At 39.7% G+C, this 23,953-nt stretch overlaps 1 protein-coding gene across 1 annotated transcript; it reads left to right on the top strand.

Annotated features, from left to right (window-relative positions):
• On the top strand, nt 1-22,780 carry LOC21408118 (beta-hexosaminidase 1). The gene is made up of 15 exons (XM_024165779.1): nt 1-421; nt 524-607; nt 1,117-1,152; nt 1,861-1,972; nt 2,127-2,197; nt 2,359-2,489; nt 3,185-3,201; nt 3,515-3,563; nt 3,717-3,817; nt 4,566-4,625; nt 5,366-5,399; nt 5,807-5,905; nt 21,359-21,418; nt 21,510-21,760; nt 22,429-22,780. Exons 1-15 carry the CDS (start codon nt 89-91, stop codon nt 22,602-22,604), a joined length of 1,614 nt encoding a protein of 537 aa, XP_024021547.1. The 5' UTR covers nt 1-88; the 3' UTR covers nt 22,605-22,780.
• Nucleotides 22,781-23,953: the final 1,173 nt, after the last annotated feature.

The raw sequence follows: 23,953 nt of genomic DNA, 5'->3' as shown, positions 1-23,953 counted from the left end.
TCTCACACTCCACAGCATTTGAAAAAAAAAAAAAAAACCCTTCCTCTCTTTCCCCCTCTCTTCCTTTTCTTGAAATCATCAGAAAACAATGATCCTAAAGTCCCTAACGGCAGCAATTTTCCTGTCGTTTCTCGCATTTTCGCCCGTTCTCTGCGACTCAGTTTCGGAAGTCAACGCCTCGCTCCCTTACCTGTGGCCGCTGCCGTCGGAATTCACCTCCGGAAACGACACTCTCTCCGTCGACCCTGCCCTCTCTCTGGCCCTCGCCGGAAGCGGAGGGCGCGGCTCCGCCATTGTCAGAGCCGCCTTCGATCGCTACAAGGGGATCATATTCAACCACGCCAATGGCGGCACTTCGCGAAGAAGTCGCGTGTATGATATCAGAAGCTTGAAGATTGTCGTTGACTCCGATAGCGACGAAGTGAGTCACATTTGGGATTTTGAATTTGATATTTGTGATGATCTTCGCAATTAATTTAGAAAGTTGATTGCCTTTTTTTTTTCCCCCTTCTTTTGATGGCAGCTTCAACTTGGTGTGGATGAGAGCTACGAGTTGTTTGTGGCTAAGAATGATGGGCAATCGGTTGTGGGTGAAGCGACCATCGAGGTAAAATCGAAATTTTTCAAAATGGATTATTTGGTGACACCCAAATTAATATGTGATGTTGTTTTGATTATTTGGCTAATTCACAAGCATTTGATTTGAACTGCTATAGTTACACCATTTTGCCGATTGATACATTGTTACATTGGTGAATCAGGGAGACTTCCCATTCTCTCTCTCTCTCTCTCTCTCTCTCTCTCTCTCTCATGGACAACAATCGAGAATTCCCACTTTCACTTGAAACAAGTTAATGAGCGCAATGAAGGTCACTCCAACTTCTACCTTTGAGCAGGATACACCCATTTGGTTCTGGGAAATTATTTAAATGAGATTCAGTTTTCTTTAGCTAAGTTTTGAAATTGAGGATTTAGTAACTAAAAGTGATGGATATCTCATTAAGTTAAAAAGTGTCTGAATTTGATTTGCGCATTCTACTAAACTGATCTCATTCTACACTATCGTGCTTTGAGGCTCTAGGTTCATCAGTGATGTTGTTGTTACTCTTTTTGCAGGCAAACACTGTATACGGTGCACTCCGGGGTTTGGAGGTACGCAATCATTGTTGGCCTTTACATTCTAAAGCATGAAAACTGACTGGTAAATGAGGTTGTTGCCTTGCTGTCTCGAACTCTTTAACTTTGAATTAGATAATCAAAATCCCATAGCAGCTACATCCTAAGTGGATACGTGCCACCTTAACTTTGAATTAGATAATCAAAATCCCATAGCAGCTACATCCTAAGTGGATACGTGCCACCTTAACTTTGAATTAGATAATCAAAATCCCATAGCAGCTACATCCTAAGTGGTTCTTTATATATATATAAAGAATCACTTACGATGTAGCTGCTATCGGATTTTGATTATCTAATTCAAAGTTAAGGTGGCACGTCTATTGTTCTAAGTTTAAGTTTCTTTCTTACCGGACCGATGTCTCCTTTCACTGGCAATTTATGACCTTGATTAAAAGTCCTGTTGTAGATTCACGTTGCGGTATAATTGCTACAGAGAAGAGACAGAGGGCTTTTGTCTCGTCCATAATTTGGTATTGTAATTGGTTTTGGGGAAGTCCTTTATAAAGAGCTTAGTAAAATGACTTTTTATATCCTCTGCTTTCTTTTTGATTGAGACTTGGGACTAGTTTGCTATCTTCCAAAGGTGATAACAGGAATATACCAATCTGCATACATTGTGTCTGTGTGGTGTTTTATGCATCTGATCTGTCCCTAACTATGCTTCTCTTCTACAATTTTCAGACATTCAGCCAATTGTGTACTTTTGACTATGAATCCAAGTCTGTGCTAGTATACCAGGCACCCTGGTATATTCAAGACAAACCAAGATTTGCTTATCGTGGGCTTCTACTTGGTAAGTTGCAATTTTGTTTGTCGGTGTCTGCTATTGTTATACGCATTCGTTTGGTAGTTATCCTTTACTATTGGCTGCCCTTTATGGTTAATCTTCATAGGGATTTCATTTTACATATCATTATTGAGTGCCCGTGTTATTACCATTTCTGCAGATACATCAAGGCACTATTTCCCAAAAGATGTAATTAAGCAGATAATTGATTCCATGTCATATGCAAAACTTGTAAGAAATACTAATTTACTTTAATGACGTAGTCTCATCTTCCTTTAATGGTTTAATTACATGATAATAGTCTTCTGGATACTTTCCTTGTTATTGTACTATTTCTTTACTTTTTCTAATACTTTTTCATTGATACTGATATTAAGAATTACATTAAGTAGAATGTTCTTCATTGGCACGTCATAGATGAGCAATCATTTTCTATGGAAATACCTTCATATCCAAATTTGTGGAGAGGCGCATACACAAAGTGGGAGCGTTATACAGTAGAGGATGCAATTGAAATTGTCATGTAAGATTTCTACAGTTTTCTTTAGCTTATGAGCTGTAAATGTAATATCTCTTTTTTTTTTTCAGTTCATTTTTTAAGTATAATTGTGGGTACTGTTTTGTATTTCTACGATATGTTGTAGTTTCGTACCATTGGCATTTTAAATCAAATTGATTTTGGACAGTTGAAATTGTAATTTCTATATATGATTGTTGGATGCTATTTTTTGCATAACACAAAGCAATACAAACATCAAGGTTTGATGACAATCTTTTTGTCGTTGGTATTTGAGACGTTTGGTTAATGGATTAGAATCATGTGATTAGAACCATTTTTGATTTACATGTATTTTTTGTGAGAGAAAATATTGTAGCAAACCATGAACCATGATTCAAATCATGGTTTGAATCCTCCAACCAAACATCCCCTTATTTAGCTTTCCCAATCATTGTGATTCAGAAAGCAGAGAAGGTTAAAAAGAATGCTTTTAGTTGGGGGAAAAAGGCAGATTCCTAATCTTCTTTCTTCTTTATAATTCTTTATAAAACTCTTACTGGCTAAAGCACCAAGAGCAACTCTTTGAAATGTGGATGCTATACTCTTTTTTGTGTTTTTTGGTAGCTTTCTCGTTTTTCAACTTATCCTATATGCATTCCATTCATTTCAGTATACTAATTCCGGGTTTTATTTTCCACATTTCTACATATGATCTGAAGCCATGCCAAACTAAGAGGTGAGTTGAAACTTTACGTACTGAAGCTTCAGTAGTAAAGTTCTCTTATTATCTTGCCACATATGCTCCTCTCAGACACACGCGAATTTTGTGGTTTTAAAAAGCTGCGGTATCTAAATCTCATAAATACAGAAATCGATCTGATAGCAAAATGTGTGCAAAGATCACTGTAGTATGAGCAATAACAAATTTAAGATCTATACTGAACATCTTTTTCTGCTTGGAGTCTTCAGTTGATCGGTTCTTCTGCATTTTGTTTCAAGTATTCACACTTATGAATGGTTGCCTGATTATTTATGTATATAATGAGCAGGCATCAACATTATGGCCGAAGTAGATGTCCCTGGTCACGCAGAATCATGGTAAAAACCTTTACTAAGTGTTAAATTGGTCAATAGCCTGTATTTTGGTTATAGTGTTCTAGTAAAGAAATGCAAGCCTTAGAAGAAGGAAATCATTTTTTTTCCTCTTTCAATTGGTTAACATAGCTCACCTTTAAGTCAAATGCTGGGCAGGGGCGCTGGATATCCGGATCTTTGGCCTTCTTCTACCTGCAGAGAGCCACTTGACGTTTCAAAGAATTTTACTTTTGATGTGGTTTCTGGAATTCTTGAAGGTTAAGCTCCCTAAAAAGTATTCTTCAGTTGATATTGTTAGCGTTGAAGAATTTATTTCTTTTCCTTCCTTTTATTGTTAGCATTGAGATCCTTCTGAAATAGAGCGGCCTCTTTCTCATGTAATTTTTTTTTATTTTTGCTTTTTGAGTAATGTTACATACACATCATGAAAAATTTAACTGCGAACATCATGAATGCACGTGTCCAAATTTTGTAAGTTTTATAAAATTGAAACTTGTCTGTTGTCTTGGCTTTTTTTAACCCTTGATGACTTATTCTTCGGTTCATGATGTGTATCATTTTCTCTCTCTTCTTTTTAGTTAAATGTTTCTGAAGTAGGTCTTTTGCTTAAGTTGTTAAAAGATTATGTTTTGTATTATCATTTTTGGTACTGTAAACTCGTAGTGTACCCACGTAGTGTCCTCTGATGTTTATAGGAATTAGTTTTGATTTCACAATGGAACTTCTCCTACTTCATCACAGTTACAAGAAAATTCTTCATAGCTTGAGTATGAGGTTTTAATGGCTGAAAAGTTGGAAGAGTTTTTCTCCGTTTGATCATCTAGATCCAACCCTTTATTGGGGTTAATTTTTTTTTTAAGGTTCTTAGAAATATGTCTTCTTATCATCCCAAAATTATTCACTCTCAATTTCCTTGTCTTTTCTGTTCTAAAGTTTTCACAAGAAACTCTATTTCAAGGTGCTGCAGCAAATTTTCTTTTTTACTAATGCTTTACTTTTATGCAGATCTGAGAAAGATTTTTCCCTTCGAGCTATTCCACTTGGGTGGTGATGAGGTTAATACAAGTTAGTAAGACTTATCTTTCTTGTTGTATGCTAAGCTTCTGCTGTCACTTTATCATCAAATGAAGTAAAGAGACAAGTTATTATGCTCTGAGAATTAAAGAAGACAAAGAAAGTTAAAACATTGTTTGTGCTGATAGTGGTTTTAAAATATTGCAATCTGAAATCTCCTTATTGGTAACTCTTTATTGGGGTTAAACATGCTTACATTTCCTTATATTTTCCCTTTTATTTTACAAGCTGAAAGAGTGCCATGGTGAACACTCTTAGAAGACATTTTAAGAAACTGTAGCTGGACCAATTACTGTTGAGGTTTACTCTTTAATAAGGATTTGGTATAGGATGGAGGATTCTTTTCACGTTATTTATGTATTATAGTAAGTCCTATTATGGGGAGAGAAGGGAGCAAAAGTGTTGTGTAGTAACTTTTGCTCTAACTTGTGTGACCGCTTGCTTCAGAATCCTTGCCATGTTTATGAACTTTCAGGCTTTTAAAAGTTCTATTGCTGTTGTATTGCCAGTAAATAGAATCTCTCATGCCCCCAGTTCGACCTTTTTATTAGACATTTCTATAATAAGATTCTGTGAACAAGAAGTAAAATAATGTTTTAAGTAGTTTCCCTCTTTAATGCGTTCTTTATTAATCTCACTAATAAGAAGGCATGGAGTTTGTTTTTTCATTGGTACTACTGCTGTGTATGTGTCTATATCTCATTGATGAGAAACTAATTCATATTTGGCAGGTTGCTGGAGCTCTACTCCCCATGTGAAGCAATGGTACTTGAACTGTTTTTGTTGATCGTTGTTGTTTTTTGTATAAGCGATCATACTTCATATCGTCTTTGCATAAGTCAACAGTAGTATGCTTTCAGAGAAAGACAATGGCCCCTTTCGTTTTGTTAGTTCAAATCACATTTCAAGTTTTTGTTACTGTGTTTACTCTCACAAAAATTCAAAATTCAATTTTTTTTTTCTGCAATGTTTTCTCTTATATGAATTCACTTTTTAACTCAAGTTCTCAACTCTAACGAGCAAAACGAATGGGGCCAATTGTTTACAAAACCTTGAACCATAAACTCGTGTTTGAAAATATCTTTTCTATTGAATCATGAATGTTTCCTCATCTTAATTAGTAATACTATTTATACAATTCTGATGTGTATTATAAATAATTATATATGTAGGCTTCAGGATACAAACTTTACTGCCAAGGAGGCTTATCAGTATTTCGTACTCAGAGCACAAGAGATTGCAGTTTCAAAAAATTGGACCCCAGTAAATTGGTATGCTGCACGTGACTGTCAAATAACATTTCATGCATTTTAAAGTTAGTAATATCAATGTATTGGCTTGCATATGGAGAAAAAATGCCTAGGCAAATTCAAATTTGATAATCAATTGATAGCTTATGCATGCACGTATTTACTAATAATTGTTTATGCAATGATTTGTCAATAAGAAGGCATCGACCGTTTGTGTATGTCAGTTTGATACTCAATTTGATTTTCTCTCTCTTTTTGCTCAACGGAAGAGAGTGATGGAATGGGTGATTGAGAGGGTTTTATGGGTCTTGAAGAAGTGAGACTTCTCACTGCACCAGGTTCCCCCGAAGGATTAGTCGCAGATAACCAAACGGCTAATAATCTAGAGCTAAGGATTAGTTACAGATAACCAAACGGCTAATAATCTAGAGCTATGTTCAAATGCCTTAATTTTGTCTCCTTTAGCGTTAGCGTTGGTGCCATCGGTTGAGATGAAAGAGAAGGAAGGTGGGCCATTGGAAGGAAGCAATATAGAAGTTGGTAGGATGGAAGGGGAACAAGGATCGGGAAGGGCTGAATCATGTTTGGGAGGAGAGAACAGGTTAATTGCAAGAGAGGAACAATACACTGACCATTGGAGGAAGGAGAGGGAATTGAGGAATCTGGAATTCAATATCCGGTATGATAAGAAGCATAATGGGGATGCCGATAATTTAAATGAAGTTGATGACATGGAATATTAGAGGAGGGAATTCTCCCTTAAAAAGGAGGGGAGTTTGGGAGGTCGTGGGTAAAGAAAACCCTGATACTTTGATTCTTCAAGAAATTGATCACACGAATTTTTCAAAAATGGTGTGATTAATTCAACCATTAATCACACTTATACCACAACAGAGTCTGTAAATGAGAAATCCATGTAGAGTGACATTTTTACGCTGGCTGTCAACCTACTGTAACCTTCCTCCTTTACCCGGGCTTAGGACCGGCTATACGAATCACCGTTATTAATCACACTTATCTCTGTCTTAAATAAAAAAAAACCAATTCTAGAAGATTGAGGGCTTGTTCGGTTGCATTTTTGAGTTATGGTGACTTGAGTGTAGATCTTGAGTTGAATTTGAGTTATAACTTGAGTTGAAGTTGTAGCTTGAGTTTGTGGTTGAATGTGCACATTTGAGTTATGATTTGAATTGAGAATTTATTTGAGTTTGTGTTTGGGTAGGTCAAAACTTGAATTTGTATTTAGATAGTATTTTAATAAAAACTCAATGGTGATGAAAAATTTTAATATGATATATGAGTGGGGTTTTATTCGTCTCTTCATTGTGAACAGATAGAAAAAAAATAATCTCAATCGGAATTAAAACGAAAAAATTATAGCATTTTTAAGAATAAAAAAATATTGTTTATTAATTTGAGTTTGAGTTTTGGAACTTGAGTTGAAGGGGGAACTTGAACTCAGATTTTAACTCTAAACTTAAGTTGAAACTCGAGTTAAAACTCAAATTTTACAAAAGAACATGAACTTAAATAAAGTTGTAACTTGAGTTCAAATTTTTTTTTGAGTTTGGTAACATGCATTTACAAGATCATATCAAAAGTATTGGCAAATAGATTGAGAGAGGTATTAGTGATACAATTTCGACATTGCAGGGTGTATTCGTGAAGGAGAGGCAGATCTTAGATGCGGTGCTCATTGCAAATGAGGCAGTGGAGATACAAACTTAGCGAAAAGTGAGATTTTGGGGAAAATTGAAAGGCTCGACAGCAAGGAGGAGGATAGTTTTTTGGAGGAAGACGAAAGGGAGGAAAGATGAATTTTAAGAAACAGGTTGGAAGACATAATCTTCAAGGTGATGGTGGCTTGGAAACAAAAAATGAAGTTTAGGTGGATTAAGGAGTGGGATGCCAATACTAAGTTATTTCACAAGCTGTTAGACAAGGAAGATGATTTGGTCTTGGAGGATAAGGAGGAGATTATTGGAGAGACTATCTCGTTCTATGAGAAGCTATTCAAAGAGGAGGAAATAGGCTCTTGGTCCTTCGAGGGCATAGATTGGGGGGAGATTTCAGAGATGAGGCTCGGTGGCTTGAGAGACCATATGAAGAGGAGGAAGTTAAATTGGCAGTTTTTAGTAGCGATAGGGATAATCGCCAGGACCTAGTGGGTTCCTTGCAGGTTTCTTCCAGGAGTGTTGGGGTGTGGTGAAAGGAGATTTGCTTAAAGTCTTTGAGGAATTTTCAGGAATTGTGTGATTAAATTGGCCATCAATCACACTTATCTTTGTCTTATTCCGAAAAAGACCGATTCAAGAAGACTGAAGGATTATATGCCAATAAGTTTGGTGACGAGCATTTACAAGATCATAGGTTAAGTTTTTGGAAACAAACTAAGAGAGGTGCTTAGCGATACAATTTCGATGTCGCAGGGTGCGCTTGTGAAGGATAGGCAGATACTAGATGTGGTGCTTATTTGCAAATGAGGCAGTCGAGGAGTATCGGTCAAACAAGAAAAGGGGATTGGTGTTCAAAGTGGATTTTGAAAAGGCCAATGATCATGTTAGATGGAGTTTTCTAGATGAGGTGTTGGAGAAGAAAGGTTTCGATAATAAATGGAGGTTATGGATGCAAGAATGTATATCATCGGCCAATTATTCGATCATGATCAATGGGGAGACCTAGGGGAAGATTTGGAGCCTCAAGGGGTTTAAGGCAAGGAGACTGATAGAGTCTGTGAAATAAAAGAAGTTAAATGGAAAAATCTGGTGCAAAAGGGAAATTTTATTGATGATCAGGGTACGAGAATCTCAATACAAAGACCAACAACAAAAGCAGTCCATGTGGAGTGGACTAATCTCCAAATACAAATAAAATTCCAATTCAACGATAAAAACCAAATGGACTCTTTGACAGGTATTTATGCCAATACCCAGAATCATATTATTTGCCAAACAGAAAGAAACTACTTGCTGAAACTTAGGAAAATAGTGGAAGAGTGGAGCACGATTCTGTTAGACATGGGGTGTAAGACTCCAAGACTCCTTCAAGGCCCTCCACGTGTGACTTGACTTGTTCAGCCACTAAACCTTCTAATCCAGCGAAACCAGAAACCTCTCCACGATTCTTCCTATTCTTCCGAAAGTAAGTCTTGGGAGGAGGGATTCTATCAGTACACCCCCCTTGGAAACTCGCCTTGTCCTCAAGGCGAAAATCAGGGAATTGTCTAGCTAAGAGATCATAGTTTTCCCGAGACGCTTCCTCAATAGGACGATCTGACCATTGCACCAGGAGCTCAAAAGACGAAAAAACAAGACTGTGTTACGCAACGATGGTCCAATATCTGAGCTGGTGTTAAGGTGAGCTCCCAATCATTAGAGATGGGCAAAGCAGCTGGAGGTGTGGTTGGGAGTTGGCCATGAGCAGGACGCAGCAAAGACACATGAAAAATGGGATGGAGTTTGGAATCCGAAGGCAGAATCCAATTCATATTCTACTGGTTTGACATGACGAAGTATAGTATAAGGCTTGAAATATCAAGGAGAGAGCTTTTCATACTTTCGCTTAGATAAAGAGCGCTGATGAAAGGGTTGAATGCGAAGGAAAGCTGCGTCACCTACTTCAAAAGAGAATTCTCTAATCTTAGAATCAACATACTCTAATCTTAGAATCAACATATGCCTTCATCTGAGATTGAGCTTTGAGAAGATTTTCACACAGAAGCTTCAGCATTTCATCACGTTTCAGCAGTTGTGCTTCTAACTCAGCAATATGCGTTTCCCTAAAAACGAAAGGATGCAGGCTAGGCGGATCTCTACCATAAAGAACCTTGAAGGGAGTGGTACCCGTTGAAGTATGGAAGCCCGTGTTGAAGGAAAATTCTGCCCAAGTGGTGAATTTGCTCCAAGAAGATGGCTGTTCATGTGCAAAGCATCGAAAGTAAGCCTCTAAGCAGTGGTTCACCACCTCAGTTTGGCTATCCGACTTAGGGTGATAAGAAATTCCCATCCGAATCCGAGTGTGACTGCGTTGGAATAGCTCTTGCCAAAAAGCGCCAAGGAAAATGACATCACAATCAGATAGGATAGAGCAAGGCATGCCGTGCAACCTAACAATTTCCCTGCAAAAAAGAGCAGCCATTGATTTTGCAGTAAAAGGATGTTTTAGTAAAAGAAAATGGATGTACTTGCTGAATCTGTCTACAACCACCAAGATAGTGTCGTATCCACCAGATTTCGTAAGGCCAAACAATAAAATCAAGGGAAATATCTTCCTAAACTCGTTCCGGAATTGGAATTGGTTGTAGGAGACCAGTTGGTGCAAGTGATTGATATTTATTCTGTTGGCAAACCATGCAATTCTGAACATATCGCTTCACATCTTGTTTCATTTGGGTCCAGAAAAAGCAAGAGGTGAGACGCTTGAGTGTCTTGAGATAGCCGCTATGTCTTCCGGCCAATGAATCATGAGATTCGGCTAATAATTTCAGACGTAAGGTAGTATCATCCGGGATGACCAACCTATTCTAGTAGAAGAGTTTCTTGTCCGCCAGGTGAAAGTTGGGTTGTGGAGAGCCTCAATGATGTCCTTGGTATATGGATCTTAGCTTAAAGCATCAGGCAAGTGCATGAAATCCATGTTAATTGGCAAGACTAATGCAAGAAAATTGGCATGTTGGGGTCTTCTAGATAAAGCATCATCTCCTTGGGGCTTTGTATATGATAGTGAAATCAAAAGGGAAAAGCTTCATGAGAAGGCGTTGTTGTTCGTTGGTGGTGACTCGCTGATTTAACAGATACTTGAGGTTGCAATGGTCAGTTCTCACAAAAAAATGTTGCCCTAATAGATAATGCTTCCACTTTTGTAAAGCCAAAACCAAAGCCAGTAATTCTCTGTCATAAGTAGATTTATAACGATTAGATAGAGAAAATCCCTTACTAAAGTATGCAATGGGGTGTTTTGATTGCATGAGGACAACACCCACCCAATTAGAGGAGGCGTCACATTCTATGGTAAAGGGCTGGCTGAAATCTGGCAACCCAAGAATGGGAACTGTAGTCAGAGCACGCTTGAGTTTCTGGAAAGCCAAATCTGCATTTTCAGACCACTAGAAGGCATTTTTCATTGTCAAATCTGTTAGAGCTCTTGCAATCACCCCGCAATTTTGAACAAATCGGCGGTAATAACTTGTTAGGCCCAAGAATCCTCTTAGAACAACTTGCACCTTTTCAGGATCAACACCAACTCCCTCTTTGCTTACAACGCGACCCATAAATTGAATCTGATTCTGACTAAACACACTTTTTTGCATTGGCAAAATATTTGTGGGTCTGTAAAAGGTTAAGGTTCAATTGAAGATGGGTGAGATGCTCCTCTAAGGTGGGGCTATTTATCAATATGTCATCGAAAAAGGTCATTCATTGCGGATTGGAAAGTTGAGGGGGCGTTGGTGAGTCCAAAAGGCATAACTACAAATTTGTAGCGGCCCGAATGTGTACGAAAAGCAGTTTTATGGATGTTGGGAGGGTGAACTCGGATTTGGTGATAACCCGAGAGGAGGTCGATTTTGGAAAAAACAGTGGCTCCGTGGAGTTTGTCTACAACTCATCAATATTAGGAATTAGGTACTTGTCGGGTACAGTTAATTGGTTTAGGGCCCTGTAGTCCACACAAAACCTCCAAGTATTATCTTTCTTTTGGACTACTAGAACCAGGCTGGCAAATGGGTTGAAATTGGGTATGATGAAGCCGCTTTGAGAAGTTCATCAACTTGTTTTTCTATTTCAGATTTATGGTAGTATAGGTATCGGTACGGGCGGATATTTGGAGGCTTGGAGTTGGGTAGCAATGGAATGGCGTGGGAATGAGAACAGAAGGGTGGTAGGGTAGTGGGGTTAGCAAAAATAGCATCAAACTCGTGTAGTAAGGAATTTAAAGCTGGCGGAGGAGGATTGCCTTTAGTATCGGCAAGCTTGTAAATTGCTTGGAAAGAGGCTTTTGCCTTTGCTGTTGATGGAATGCCCTGAAGCTTACATCGTTTGCCATCTAGGTAAAGTATCATGAACATTTCATTCCAGTTCGCTTGAACAGAGTTGAGTGACCGAAGCCACTTGATTCCCAAGACCAAGTCAGCGCCCCCAATTGTGAAAGGATAATAATCTTGGGTAATTTGCAATCCTGGCAGCTGAACGGAGACCGGAATGCCCAAGTTTGCCACAAGCAACGCCACAATATGTTTTGCGTCCAAGTCATTGGCGTCCCTGGGTTCTTCTTCAGCTGAGTCGTCGCCCTTTGTAAGCTCCATGAGGGAAAAAGTCGATGGTTTGCTGTGGTGACCAGGCACAAACTTTTTGTTGCACCGAAAACACAAGCCTTTGGCGAGACGATTCTGTCTCTCGGCATCCCAAAATCGAGCTGGGTTGGACACAAGTGGCTGGGTGGATGGATTCACGCCTCGCGTTGTCGCTGGAAGAAGAGCTCGATTTGTGTTTGCGATATGAGTATTGGGTTTTAGAGGAGCTTGTGTGGAGTAATTAGTGGCGTTGGGCCGATTGGAGTTGGGCCAATTGGGCCAGTTGGGCCCTCTTGTCCCACGAGTTGGGCCTAGCTTGGTCTCAAACTCCATAGCCAAGCTCATCGCTTTGTATACCGTACAAGGCTTCTGAATTCGGACGTCTGCCCTTAGTGCTTCCTTCAATCCATTAAGGAACACGCCTAAGAGGCAGTGTTCTGGCCAATTAGAAACCTGCGCCGATCGTTTGGCAAAGTCTTGCCGATATTATTGAACAGATTCTGTTTGCCGGATTCCACAAAGATACTCATCAGGATTCTGGAATTCTGCAGGTCTGTAATTCTCCTGCAGAGCCTTCACGAGTTCATCGCAGTACACGGGGGTGCGCTCTTTGTTGATCCATGCGAACAAATTTAGCGCCTCTCTCCAGGTACATTGTGGCAATATCAACCTTCAATTCTTTGGGAGTTTGATAGTAGCGGAAGTATTTTTCCGTCTTAAGGGTCCATCCGCGAGGGTCGCCGCCTTTGAATTTGGGGAATTCCATCTTCATGTGCGGTCGCCTTGACGGACTTCGAAGCCACCAAAGGCTGTCGGCATCATCGTCTTCAGCTTCCAACCAGACAGATTTCATTTGTTCGCGGGGACCATGGTGAATTTCTTTGGCCTTGCCTTTGTTTAACACACTGGAAACGGGTTCAGCTTGCTGTGCACCGCTAGTTTGAGCCTTGAGTGCTGCTACATCAACTGCCAAAATATTGATGGCTTCAAGTCGAGAAGCTATGGAAGAAAGTTGCAACGCTATCGGGTCAGCGTTTGGGGATGCAGGACGAGGTGTGGGATTATTCGGATTGGTAGGTGGATGTGGTGGTTTAGGATGGGAGGCGGAGGCTCGTGTGGACACCATTTGGGATCGGAAGGCTCTGATACCAAAATGATAGAGGCTGTGAAATAAAAGAAATTAAATGGAGAAAGCTGGTGCAAAAGGGAAATTTTATTGATGATCAGGGTACAAGAATCTCAATACAAAGACCAACAATAAAAGCAGTCCGTGTAGAGTGGACTAATCTCCAAATACAAATAAAATTCCAATTCAATGATAAAAACCAAATGGACTCTTTGACAGGTATTTATACCTGTAGTTTTTTAGAAGAAAAAGAACTGATTTTTCTTATTATTAATATGCAGAATGTAGAAGCTATTTATAGGCATAAAACTAACTTAGAAAATCTATACTAATCATGAAATCCTAATTGGATTCCATGTCATCCTTATCCAGACCTAATCAAACATTCTATGCAGATTTCTAAATTTAAAAACAGAATCAAAGAAGAGATAACTCTTAACTTTTAGAATGATAGTCTCCTTAAGAGATAATTTCCTAACTTTAAAAAAGCCTAGGTCTTTGACACTCCCCCTCAAGTTGGTGCACATATATCTATCATGCCTAATTTGTTGATAAGAAACTCAAAGCGTGGTCTGAATAATCCCTTTGTGAGAATATTAGCTATTTGTTGTGTTGTTGGAACAAACGGCATACAGATAGCACCTTCTTCTAGCTTTTCCTTTATGAAATGTTTGTCAATTTCAATGTGTTTAGTTCTGTCATGTTGCACTGGGTTGTGAGCAATACTGATCGTAGCTTTGTTGTCACAGTAGAGTTTCATAGGCATCTCTATTGGTTTCTTCAATTCCTCAAGAATCCTTTTTAACCACAACATTTCACATACTCCATGAGCCATTGCCCGGTACTCAGCTTTTGCACTACTTCGAGCTACTACACTTTGTTTCTTACTCCTCCAAGTGCAATATCCAGATGCAGATCTTCTGTCTGTGATGGAACCCGCCCAATCTGCATCTGTGTATGCTTCAATTGTTTTCTGCTCATTTTTCTCGAAGAGGAGTCCTTTCCTTGGAGTGCTTTTTCAAATACCTCAGGATTCAATATACTGCCTCAAGGTGTTCTTCATGTGGTGAGTGCATGAATTACTAACTGCGAACACAATGTCTGGTCTGGTATGAGATAGGTAAATTAGTTTTCCTACCAACTTCTGATATCGTGTTGTATTTACCGGATCTCCATCTTTGGCATCTCCCAACTTCTGGTTAGGGTCCATTGGGGTATCAGTAGGCCTACACCCACTCATTCCTGTTTCTTTAAGGAGGTCAAGGACGTATTTCCTTTGTGAGACAACAATACCCTTTTTTGAACGAGCAAATTCCATTCCCATAAAATATTTTAAAGATCCCAAGTCTTTGATCTCGAATTCTGAAGCCAGACTTTCCTTCAAACGACTCATTTTAGCAGAATTATCTCCAGTAAGGATGATATCATCTACGTAGCCTATCAAAATTGCAATTTTCCCATCATCGGAGTGCTTGATGAACATAGTGTGGTCACTTTGGGCTTGGACATATCCCTGATTTTTGATAGACTGAGTGAATCGTTCAAACCATGCTTTTAGGGATTGTTTGAGCCCATAAAGTGATTTTCTTAGCTTACACACCTTAGATCCAAAGTGCTTATCAAATCCAGGCGGTAGATCCATATAAACTTTCTCTTCCAATTCTCCGTTTAGAAATGCGTTCTTCACATCTAACTGTTGAAGCGGCCAGTCAAGAGTTGCTGCAATTGAAATAAGTACTCTTACGGTATTCAGCTTTGCCACCGGAGCAAAGGTCTCGAGATTATCAACGCCATAGGTTTGAGTAAACCCTTTAGCCATCAACCGTGCTTTATACCTCTCGAGAGATCCATCAGAATTATACTTGATGGTGAACACCCATTTGCAGCCAACTGTTTTCTTCCCTCTCGGCAGATCCGTTTCTTCCCATGTGTGCTTCTTCTCAAGTGCTTTCATCTCTTCAGAAATAGCTTTCCTCCACTCAGGAACCTGTAAAGCTTCTTGTACACTCTTTGGAATTTCCATATAAGTGAGATGTGAGGTAAATGAAAAAAATGAAGGAGAAAGATTCTTATAGGACACATAATTAGACATGAGATGTTTAGTGCATGACCGGACACCCTTGCGGGTGGCAATAGGAATATTCAGATCCTCAAATGACTCAGTACTAGCACTAGGGATAGACTGTATGGAATCACCAAGGAGATCGGGACTGGAATTTAACAAAGAATCGGATTGATTGTTACCTAGGCACTTGGGGAAGTGTTTTGGTTCTTCCCTCAGCTCGGACTCATGGCCTTGTAGAGGACCGGGACCTTGTTTCTTTGAATTCAGTTTCCTCCTGGAATAGACCAAGAGATATGTATTCTTAGTACCAGTCTTGTTCCTATTTTTTGAGCTGCGGAGATTCTGATTTTGACATGGCAGTAGGCTGCTTGAATTTTCAATATGTAAATCATCATTTGTTCCATCCATATTTTCTGGTTTTTTAACATGTGAATCCGAATTTTCAGTCTCAATATTAGGAGCATGTGTTGAATCTATTTCAAAAACATCATTAATTCCAACATCATTAATTCTAAATTTGGTTACATCTTCACTTGTAGTCTCCCCCTGAAGATGAGTAGCAAAAAAAGGTTTAGATTCAAAAAAGGTTACTATTATAACCTTTGGGTAGAACTCATCCCCAAAAGCTAGCTTGTGGGGAGAGGGTGCCCAAGTGGTTATAAACCCACATGCTAAGCCTATACTTTAGCAATGTGGGACTCAACAAGGATCCTAACATACCACCACGCTTCCGACACCGACGTCCACGGCGGCCCACTCTGGATGGCCCACTCTGGATGCCCACTCTAGCCTTTCCAGGTCACCCCTTCCACAACGTGGGCCTGAGGAGGAAACAAATGTTTTAAATATTGAAAACTAGGGTGGCCTAACCTATAATGCCACATCATTATTTCATCCCTACTAGTAATAGAAATAGATTCAAGACAAGTACTATGTGTCGGTCTTCTTGATTTGGATCAATCTTCAAAGAATTAAAGTCCACCAATCTCTCTAGCACTGCCAATCGTCCTCTCCGAGGTTAGTTCTTGAAACTCACAATAAGATGGATAGAAGTTAGCTTGACACTTATGATCACGAGTTATTTTGCTTATGGACAATAAGTTACAAGACAAATTTGGAACATGGAGGACATAATTAAGTGTGAGATGGAGAAACACTGACTGATCCTATTCCAGCTATGGCTGAAAAGGATCCATCTGCAATTTTGATCTTTTTATTCCCTACACACGGTTTGTGGGATGAAAACAGTTTTGAAAAGCCAGTTGTGATCTGTGGCTCCAGAGTCAATAATCCATGGACAAAACAGATTAGATTTTATACTAAAGAGAGCTGTAATGAGATAATTATCCTTTTGAGCTAAAGAACAAGAAGAATTTGAAAATTGTGGAGATTGAAAGAGTTTGTATAGATGGTCTAATTGTTCCTTTGTGAACTGAGTTATTTCCGAGCTGATTTGCTGCATTTGAGAATCCTCACTCATGGTTTGGAATGCTTTGCCATCACCTCCATTCTTCTTTTTAAAATTCTCCAGCATGTTTCCTTTGTATGCCATGGTTTTTTGCAGTGATCACACCATGGTTTCTTTTTCTATTCTTCCTCCGGATCAAATCCTCTACAGACTAGAGCCGAAATTTCTGCTTTATGATTGAGCTTTGGTTCTTGGGTTTTTAGCATCACTCTTCGCCTAGCCTCCTTTCTCTTAACTTCTGAAACACTTCTCTGATAGATGGTAAGGGTTTTTTTTTTCCGAAGACCCTTCCTCTTATTTCATCTAATTCTTGATTGAGTCCTACTAGAAAATTGTAAACTCGATCATTCTCCTCTCTTTTCTTATGCCGCACACTATCAGCAGGACAATCCCATTCATCTTCATAACACAAATCCAATTCTTGCCATAAAGTCACCATCTCATTGTAGTATGTTGTGACATCTCGATCTTCCTGCTTGGATTGCCACAGCTTCGTCTTTAGTTCGAAGATTTGTGATGAGTTTCGCAGATCTGACACGTTCTGGTTCATTTCAGCCATGCTATGGTTCATTTCAGCCTTGCTATGGTTCATTTCAGCCCCAACCTCTCCAATTTCTTTTTCCACCGAAGCCTTGACTTGTTGAATCTCCTTCTCCACCGCCTCGAATTTCTCCTCCGTTTTCCTGGCCGCCATAATCTCCCAGAACAATGCTTTGATACCAAAATGATAAGAACTGAACCGATTTGGGACAAAATCAAGAAAATATCGAAAGAAAGAAGAAAAGAATCAACTAGAGAACTTTATTAATGTCGGCACATGTACACCAATACGCAGAACTTCGAGGGTCTGCTTCCTCCCCGTACTTGGAATGTTTCCAAGATTTGTACAACAACTTGATTATTTCCACGATGCCTTCTTTCTATTCCTCTCCCCCTTTTATACATTCCCTTATTCATTAACCTCTAGCAATCTTTCTTAGTAAGTTACTAATACTAACAAACTTCCACAGACAGTAAGCTATAGACAGCCCAAACCAGAACCCTCTTCCTAAGCCCGTTTATTCTTCCTAATGTACACTTGCCTGAGTAAGGGCTTATCAATTACACCCCCCTCAGAAAAGTCACCTTGTCCTCAAGGTGGAAAGTAGGAAATGGCGCTGAATAACCTCAAACAGCTCCTACGAAGACTCAAAATCAGGAAGATGGCGCCATTTGATCAAAACCTCCAAAGAACCATTGGTGGGGGAGAAACGTGTATCCAGGACCTGGTCCGGTTCAACCTGCAACGTCAAATCCTCAGACAAGATGGGAGGTAAAGATTGAGGAATATCCACAGAACCAAGAGCCTTCTTCAAACGGGAAACATGAAAAACCGGGTGAATCCGAGCATGGGAAGGAAGTTGCAGCCGGTACGCCACTGGGCCAACGCGAGCAAGGATCTGAAACGGCCCGTAATAGTGAGGCGCAAGCTTTTCATTCACTATACGCGCCAGCGCTCGATGTCGATACGGTTGGAGTTTCAAATAAACCATGTCTCCCACCTCAAATGATACAGAACGGCGCTTCTTGTTGGCATGGTCCCGCATAGATTGTTGAGCGCGGCCCAAATGGTTTTTCAATTTAGCCAAATGCGCATCTCGATCGCATAGTTGCCGCTCCAACTCCGATGTAGCCGTAGAACCGGCCTCATAAGGCACCAATCGCGGAGGATCCCGGTCATAGAGAGCTTTGAAAGGTGTCATGGCAGCCGAAACATGAAAGCTCGAATTGTACCAATATTCCGCCCACGGAAGATGTGTAAACCACTGCCGAGGTTGGCTGGAAACAAAACAACGCAAGTAGGCCTCCAAACAGCGGTTGACGACCTCCGTTTGCCCATTCGTCTGTGGGTGATACGACGTACTCCTACACAAAGTGGTGCCCTGTAATCGGAAAAGTTCCTTCCAAAAGTGGCTCATAAAAACCTTGTCTTGATCGGAAATTATACTCTGCAGAAAACCATGAAGGCGCACTATGTCGCGGACAAAAGAAGCAGCCACTGTGTTGGCCGAAAACGGGTGTTTGAGGCCAATGAAGTGACCATACTTGCTGAGACGGTCAACGACAACCAAGATTGAGTTATAGCCGGCGGATTTAGGTAAGCCCCCAATGAAATCCATAGAAATGTCGTCCCAAACACGATGGGGTATGGGCAGAGGCTGCAACAAACCTGCAGGTGACAAGGTTGACGACTTATGTTGCTGGCAGACGACACATGCAGCCACAAAAAACTCGACATCCTTGCGCATACCTTTCCAATAGAACTCCATTGCCAACCGCTTGCAAGTCTTGAAGACCCCCGAATGGCCGCCAATCTTACTACTATGAAACTCATGTAACAAGATTGGAATAAGAGGGGATTGTGGAGGAACGACCAACCGGCCTTTGTATAGTAAGTGCCCCCTTTGAAGAGAGAACCCTGTTAAAGAAGGAGTTTCAACCAATAACTCATCCACGATTTTTTTGAGCCCCGGATCCGCCGTAACCTGCCGCTGCAACTTCTCAATATCAAGCACCATTGGAGTGGTCATGACCATTAAAGCAAGCCCCATTTGCTGCCTCGAAAGGGCATCTGCCACCTTATTTTCTGTACCCGGCTTGTATTGAATCTCAAAATCATAGCCAAGCAATTTTGAATGGGTGCGCACCACAAATCGTCTTCCCAACAAATAAGGTCGCCACTTTTGAATGGCTAACACAATGGCCATTAATTCCCGCTCGTAGACCGATTTGACGCGAGCACGCACCGAAAGAACTTGGCTAAAATAAGCGATGGGGCGCTGTTGTTGCATCAAAACCGTTCCTATACCAAACCCCGAAGCGTCAGATTCCACCACAAAAGGTTGAGAAAAATCTGGCAAGGCCAACACGGAATCTCAATCATAGCCCTTTTTAAGTGCTGAAAAGTATTTGAGTTTGCCGTTGGGACTAAATCCGCTTTCATTAGAGTTCTGGTCACCAGGCATTGAAAAGGTGGGGAAAAGGTCGGATGGTTGAAAAAAGGCCTTTCTATCAAGGGGTGGGAGATTAACCCTAATTCAATTTGTCCTTGCAAGCATTCCTATCTACTTTATATCCTTGTTTAGGATGCCTGGAGTGGTTGTGGATGTGCTGGAAAGAATGATGAGAAATTTCCTTTGGGAAAATCAGGGGGGTGATAGATCAACGAGTTTGGTTGCTTGGGATGTCCTGCCAAGAAGTAAGGAGAAAGGCGGGTTGGGGATTGGGAACTTGAAGAAGAAAAATTTGGCTTTGTTAGGGAAATGGCTTTGGAGATTTCCATTGGAGCAAAATTCTTTGTGGGCTAAAGTTATTAGGAGTAAATATGGGTTACAACCAAATGGAGGGACTCGAACCTTGTAACTAGGGGTTCTTTTAGAAATCCATGGAAATTCATCTCTCAAGGGTCGGTTGCATTCCTTCAAAACATAAATTTGAGAGTTGGGGATGGGACTAAATTTTTGTTTTGGAAAGATAAATGGTGTGACAATGAGTCTTTGGATTTTTTATTTCCTCGACTTTTCAGAATTTTGGATCTTCCTAATGCTTCTGTTGCACAAGTCTGTATTCACTCTGAAAATGGTGATCCGAATTGGAATCTCGGTTTTAGAAGAGGTCTGAATGACAGGGAAGTAGAGGATTTGCATTATCTACTCCAATTAATCAATTCCGTTCCTGTTCAGCCTTCAAGTCCTGATCAAAGAGTTTGGTGTGTGATCCTAAAGGGTTTTCGTGTCGGCTTTTCTTTTCTTCTTTAGCAAATAGTCCTGAAAATTTGAATTTTATCTTTTCAATTCATATGGAAATCTTGTGTCCTCTATAGAATTAAAGTCTTCGCTTGGTTGGTTTGCTGGGGAAATTAAATTCTTGTGATTTGGTGCAGAAGAGGAACCCCCACAGGGTTCTCTTCCCTTCTTGGTGTGTTCTTTGCAGGGATAGTGATGAATCCATTGATCATTTATTGTTGCATTGTCCGGTGGCAAGATCAGTCTGCCATAAATTATTATCAGAAGTAGGATTCTCTTGGGTTTTTCCCAGCCATTGTAGCTTGGTTTTGAAGGAGGACTTGGCAGGATTGGAATTGAATTAGATGACTAAAGCCTTGTGGAGGAGTATCATGGTGTCAGTTATGTGGACTTTATGGTCGGAAAGGAATGCTAGGATCTTTGAGGAAAGGGAGATGGATATCAATGACCTCTTTGAAAGAGCAAAGTTTACAGCATCCCTATGGGCGTCGACTGACAAAGCCTTTAAGGGTTTTCCTTTCTCTTTGGTTGTTTTGAATTGAAAAGATGTGATTGGTTTCTAATTTACGGCCCTGTAAGGCTTTATCTTTATTTTATTTTTGTTTCATTACTGTTTTAATAGTGAGAATAATTTATCCTCCTCTCTTGTATTAGACTTTTATTGATTTTTAACAATAAAATTGTTTTTTCTTATCAAATAAAATATTCAGTGTCTGATAAATTTTGCTTTCCTCATCCTAGGGAAGAAACCTTCAATAATTTCCCAGAAAACCTTCATCCAAGGACCATAGTGCATAACTGGTAAATTTTCTATCCCTATATTCAGTTTTCTTGCGGTACCAAGCAAAAATATGTAATGCTGTCAAGCCTAATCTATCTTTTAATATAATAGGTTGGGCCCAGGGGTTTGTCCGAAGGTTGTTGCCAAAGGTTTCAGATGCATTTTCAGCAATCAAGGTGTTTGGTATCTTGATCACCTAGATGTCCCATGGAACGAATTTTATACCGCTGAGCCACTGGAAGGAATAGACAATGCTTCTGTGCAAAAGCTTGTGCTTGGGGGAGAAGTATGCATGTGGGGTGAGACAGCTGATACATCGAATGTTCAGCAAACAATATGGCCTCGAGCTGCGGCTGCTGCAGGTATTCATCTGATCATAGATAAACTATCCTTATGAAGTTTCTTTGCAAAATTGTTATTGTACTGCTTTGGACTCGTAGTGCACTGCATGCTCCTGTATACTTGCCCTTTTATTGCAACTTTGGACAGTTTTCTTCAAGGGAATCCAGACTTGTAGTCCCAAATCCTATTATATTTGATGTACAACTTTCAATATAGATTCATCTTGGTAGTTTCTCAGCATGTGGAGAGCAGGCCATGATTTTTTATTATCTAAAAAGTGCGTCGATTCAAGGAGAGGGAGAGGGAGTGTCTGATTTCTTACTAAGTTGGTGACTTGTCCAATAACCACTGTAGATAGTGCTAAAATTAAATGCAACCTAAATTTGAGAGATAGAGTTGGTGTCTTGGTCCAACAGCCACTGTAGATGCTGCTAAATGCAATATGAATTGGATAAGCATCTTTTAGATCGTTTTGCAATACACAACATGACTTTTGAAACATTCAAAACGTCATGTACATAGTGCAAGACTTATTTTTTTCTGTTTTTTAACTAATGCATAAAGAAAAAAAATGTTACGTTCCTTTTAACCTGAAAAATGATGCTAGATTGGTTGGAAATTGTTTTGGCTTTATCTTAGCATGGTTAAGCATAATATTGAACTTCACTGCTTTACTTCTTCCTTGTAGAGCGGCTGTGGAGCAGTAGGGAGGCCATATCTTCCGGAAACATTAACGTGACCGCATTGCCTCGCTTGCATTACTTCAGATGCTTGTTGAACAGACGCGGGGTTCAAGCTGCTCCTGTTACAAACGAGTATGCTCGAACTCCTCCAAGTGGTCCAGGCTCCTGCTTTGAGCAATAATTCTTTCAGTATGTACATGGATATTTATCAATTTTTCTTGTTCCTCATGTTTCATTTGCTTGCACAATAAATATGAACTTGCTTGCCCGTGTATTTTAATAATTGATGTTGGTTTTATGTTACGTTGGCTTGGAATCTGCTTCTTCATTGTTGTTTGAGCTATGACTGGTTGTTATTGTTGTGTCAATGTATTATACTCGCTCTCTCTTTCTTTCCTTTGGCACTGAAGTTTGAAATTTATTTACCAACCAATGCAAAATTTTTCGACTTAACTGTATCAAAAACTAGCATCTTGACTCTGTAAGTTTAGTGGTTAAAATAGAGTGTCACATTAGCTGGTAACACAATTAGTCGAGTTTAGAAGTCTTTAGTAGTCATGTATGAATGTAGCGAGTCTTTCTTGACTAGCATTCTAACTTAGCTTGTTAGACAATCAAGAATACCGAACAAAAAGGGATGCCAACTTTGACTTTCTATCTAATCGGATTCCACAAAATTGACACCGACTTGTAGAGTGCTTTACATGACCAATTTTCTTATAAGAGTCTTCTCAAACTCCATAGCCAAACAAAGGTTTCCCACCACATCAAAACATTTAAAGTCCTAGGCAATGTTTTGCTTGGAGGTAGCAAACTGGGAATTTTATGATAATCATGCAGATAATGTTATGCACTGTTGTGCAAACTGATCCACACGGCTCTTTCTTTTATTCTCCATCCATGTGCTGTGTTTGTCTTACTTGTGCTAGTCAAAAAGTGATGAGAATAAGACTTCCAAAGCTGTTTCTGTTCAGTCCCAGCAAAGAAAACTACTGGTCCTACCACTCCATTTGATGGTCTCCAGAGGTGGGCCCCTTTAGTAAAAACTTCATGATAATTTCGTTTTCCTGACATTATTAGGGTGTAATTGTGATGCAAAATGGGAGAAATTGCTAATCACTAGCTTTGAAATTGAATTGATCACATAGTTTCATTTTCCTCGCATGTGAAATTCCTCAAAAATTTCGTTTTCTGAGCTATCCCAATTCCCACCTTCATTCAATTGGTGAAATTTAATTCAATTTTTGGTTTGTGGGAGTCATTTTCTTGCCCGCTTTGCAGGGTATGAAGTGGGGAACTGAAAGGGTTGGAAAATAAAAGCGTCGTGAATTAGGCTTAGGATTAGTTTATGCAGCGATAAGATTTAGCACTGCTCTTCATGTATTGTTTTCTCCCAATTTATGGAGATTTATTTTGGCAACCTCACGCAACATAAATGCAAAGATTTTATTTTATTTTTAATTCATGCCTTTTTTATAGGAAAAATCATGAGTTTGACGCACCACGATTTATCATTAATAAACCGACTTA

Source organism: Morus notabilis, unplaced genomic scaffold (assembly GCF_000414095.1).
Source record: "Morus notabilis unplaced genomic scaffold, ASM41409v2 Scaffold139, whole genome shotgun sequence".
NCBI lineage: Eukaryota > Viridiplantae > Streptophyta > Magnoliopsida > Rosales > Moraceae > Morus > Morus notabilis.
This window is presented reverse-complemented; position numbering and strand designations above follow the sequence as displayed.

Coding starts and splice junctions, on each gene's coding strand:
- LOC21408118 (XM_024165779.1), top strand. CDS start 89: ATGATCCTAAAGTCCCTAACGGCAGCAATTTTCCTGTCGTTTCTCGCA. Junction 608..1,116: donor TGGGTGAAGCGACCATCGAG/GTAAAATCGAAA, acceptor CTCTTTTTGCAG/GCAAACACTGTATACGGTGC. Junction 5,400..5,806: donor ACTCCCCATGTGAAGCAATG/GTACTTGAACTG, acceptor TTATATATGTAG/GCTTCAGGATACAAACTTTA.